Raw genomic sequence first — 1,065 nt, 5'->3', positions numbered from 1 at the left:
ACCTTTTATACATTTACAAATAACTCACCCAGCCTCCTTGATCACGTATCCACTGGACAACATGTTCTCTGAGATATTCTATGGTCCAATCAATAATTGTTCGGATCATCTGGGGTACACGTGTACACAAAGCCTGCAGAGGATAAACAGTAAAAATGTAAAAAGACCTACCTAAAAGTCTACATTAAAATTATGTGATTTAACAATCACTACTATGCTGCATTTTGTTCCCAGTCTTCCCATAAACCATATCCTACAATCAAAAATTTTGTCAAAAGTCAGTCTCTGATGTTCTAGTCTCAAATGTTAGTCTTTCATCCTCTCTCTGTACTAAAAGTTGATGACCAATAAGTGATAATTTTCTTGATAGATTGGAACAGGGTTTCGTTCAATGAATATGCAATAACACCTGATGAGCTAAAAATATACAGTGCAAAAAATAAGTACAGTTTAGAGCACAGAGAAATTTATGCTTTTAACTTGTTCAAGCTATAACAGTAGGTGTGCTCTGTAAAGATATTTAATTGGAATTCCATAATCACTCACCTTCAGTACCAACTTGCAGGCAAAATAAAACAAAGCTACGACACGACCCCAATTAAAATTGCCATCAGCAAACATTTCTGTTGCTACACGGAAGAAAACCTCTTTTGGAGGGTTGCTTTGCACTTGCTCAATCATCCTACAAGACAAGAATTAGCAAACATACAGATTAAATCCAATAATATATATACATATACACACACACACTTTGTATATATTCTCTTTTGTCCTTTATATACATGCATGATGTAGCCAAAAGCATTCTGACAGTGAAATGTTTAGAACCAGTCAATTAAAATATTAATTAAATTTTTAAAATTGTGGGCCACAAACCCAAGTACGCATGTCGGATATGCCAGCTAATGCCTCATTAATTGGCTTTGAACCAAATGGATTAGGCCTGCTTTTGACATCAGTTTAAGATGCGTCTAAGATCCTTAGAACTATTTGTGGCACCATGGTACTTTCAGTGGTTAGCACTCTTGCCTTTGGGGCGCTAGGTCACAAGATCAACTTTTGGCA

General features: G+C 35.9%; 1 protein-coding gene across 1 annotated transcript; it reads right to left on the bottom strand.

Annotated features, from left to right (window-relative positions):
- Positions 1-28: 28 nt before the first annotated feature.
- On the bottom strand, positions 29-778 carry BAX (BCL2 associated X, apoptosis regulator; the record flags this gene model as incomplete). The annotated part of the gene is made up of 2 exons (XM_072398232.1): positions 547-778; positions 29-133 (listed from the first exon to the last, which is right to left on the bottom strand). Coding segments are annotated over exons 1-2 (240 nt in total), but the record flags the coding sequence as incomplete, so codon positions are not given.
- Positions 779-1,065: the final 287 nt, after the last annotated feature.

The sequence above is a fragment of the Pyxicephalus adspersus genome, unplaced genomic scaffold (assembly GCF_032062135.1).
Source record: "Pyxicephalus adspersus unplaced genomic scaffold, UCB_Pads_2.0 Sca6164, whole genome shotgun sequence".
NCBI lineage: Eukaryota > Metazoa > Chordata > Amphibia > Anura > Pyxicephalidae > Pyxicephalus > Pyxicephalus adspersus.
Note: the sequence above shows the minus strand (reverse complement) of the source record. Positions and strands in the feature narration are given on the sequence as shown.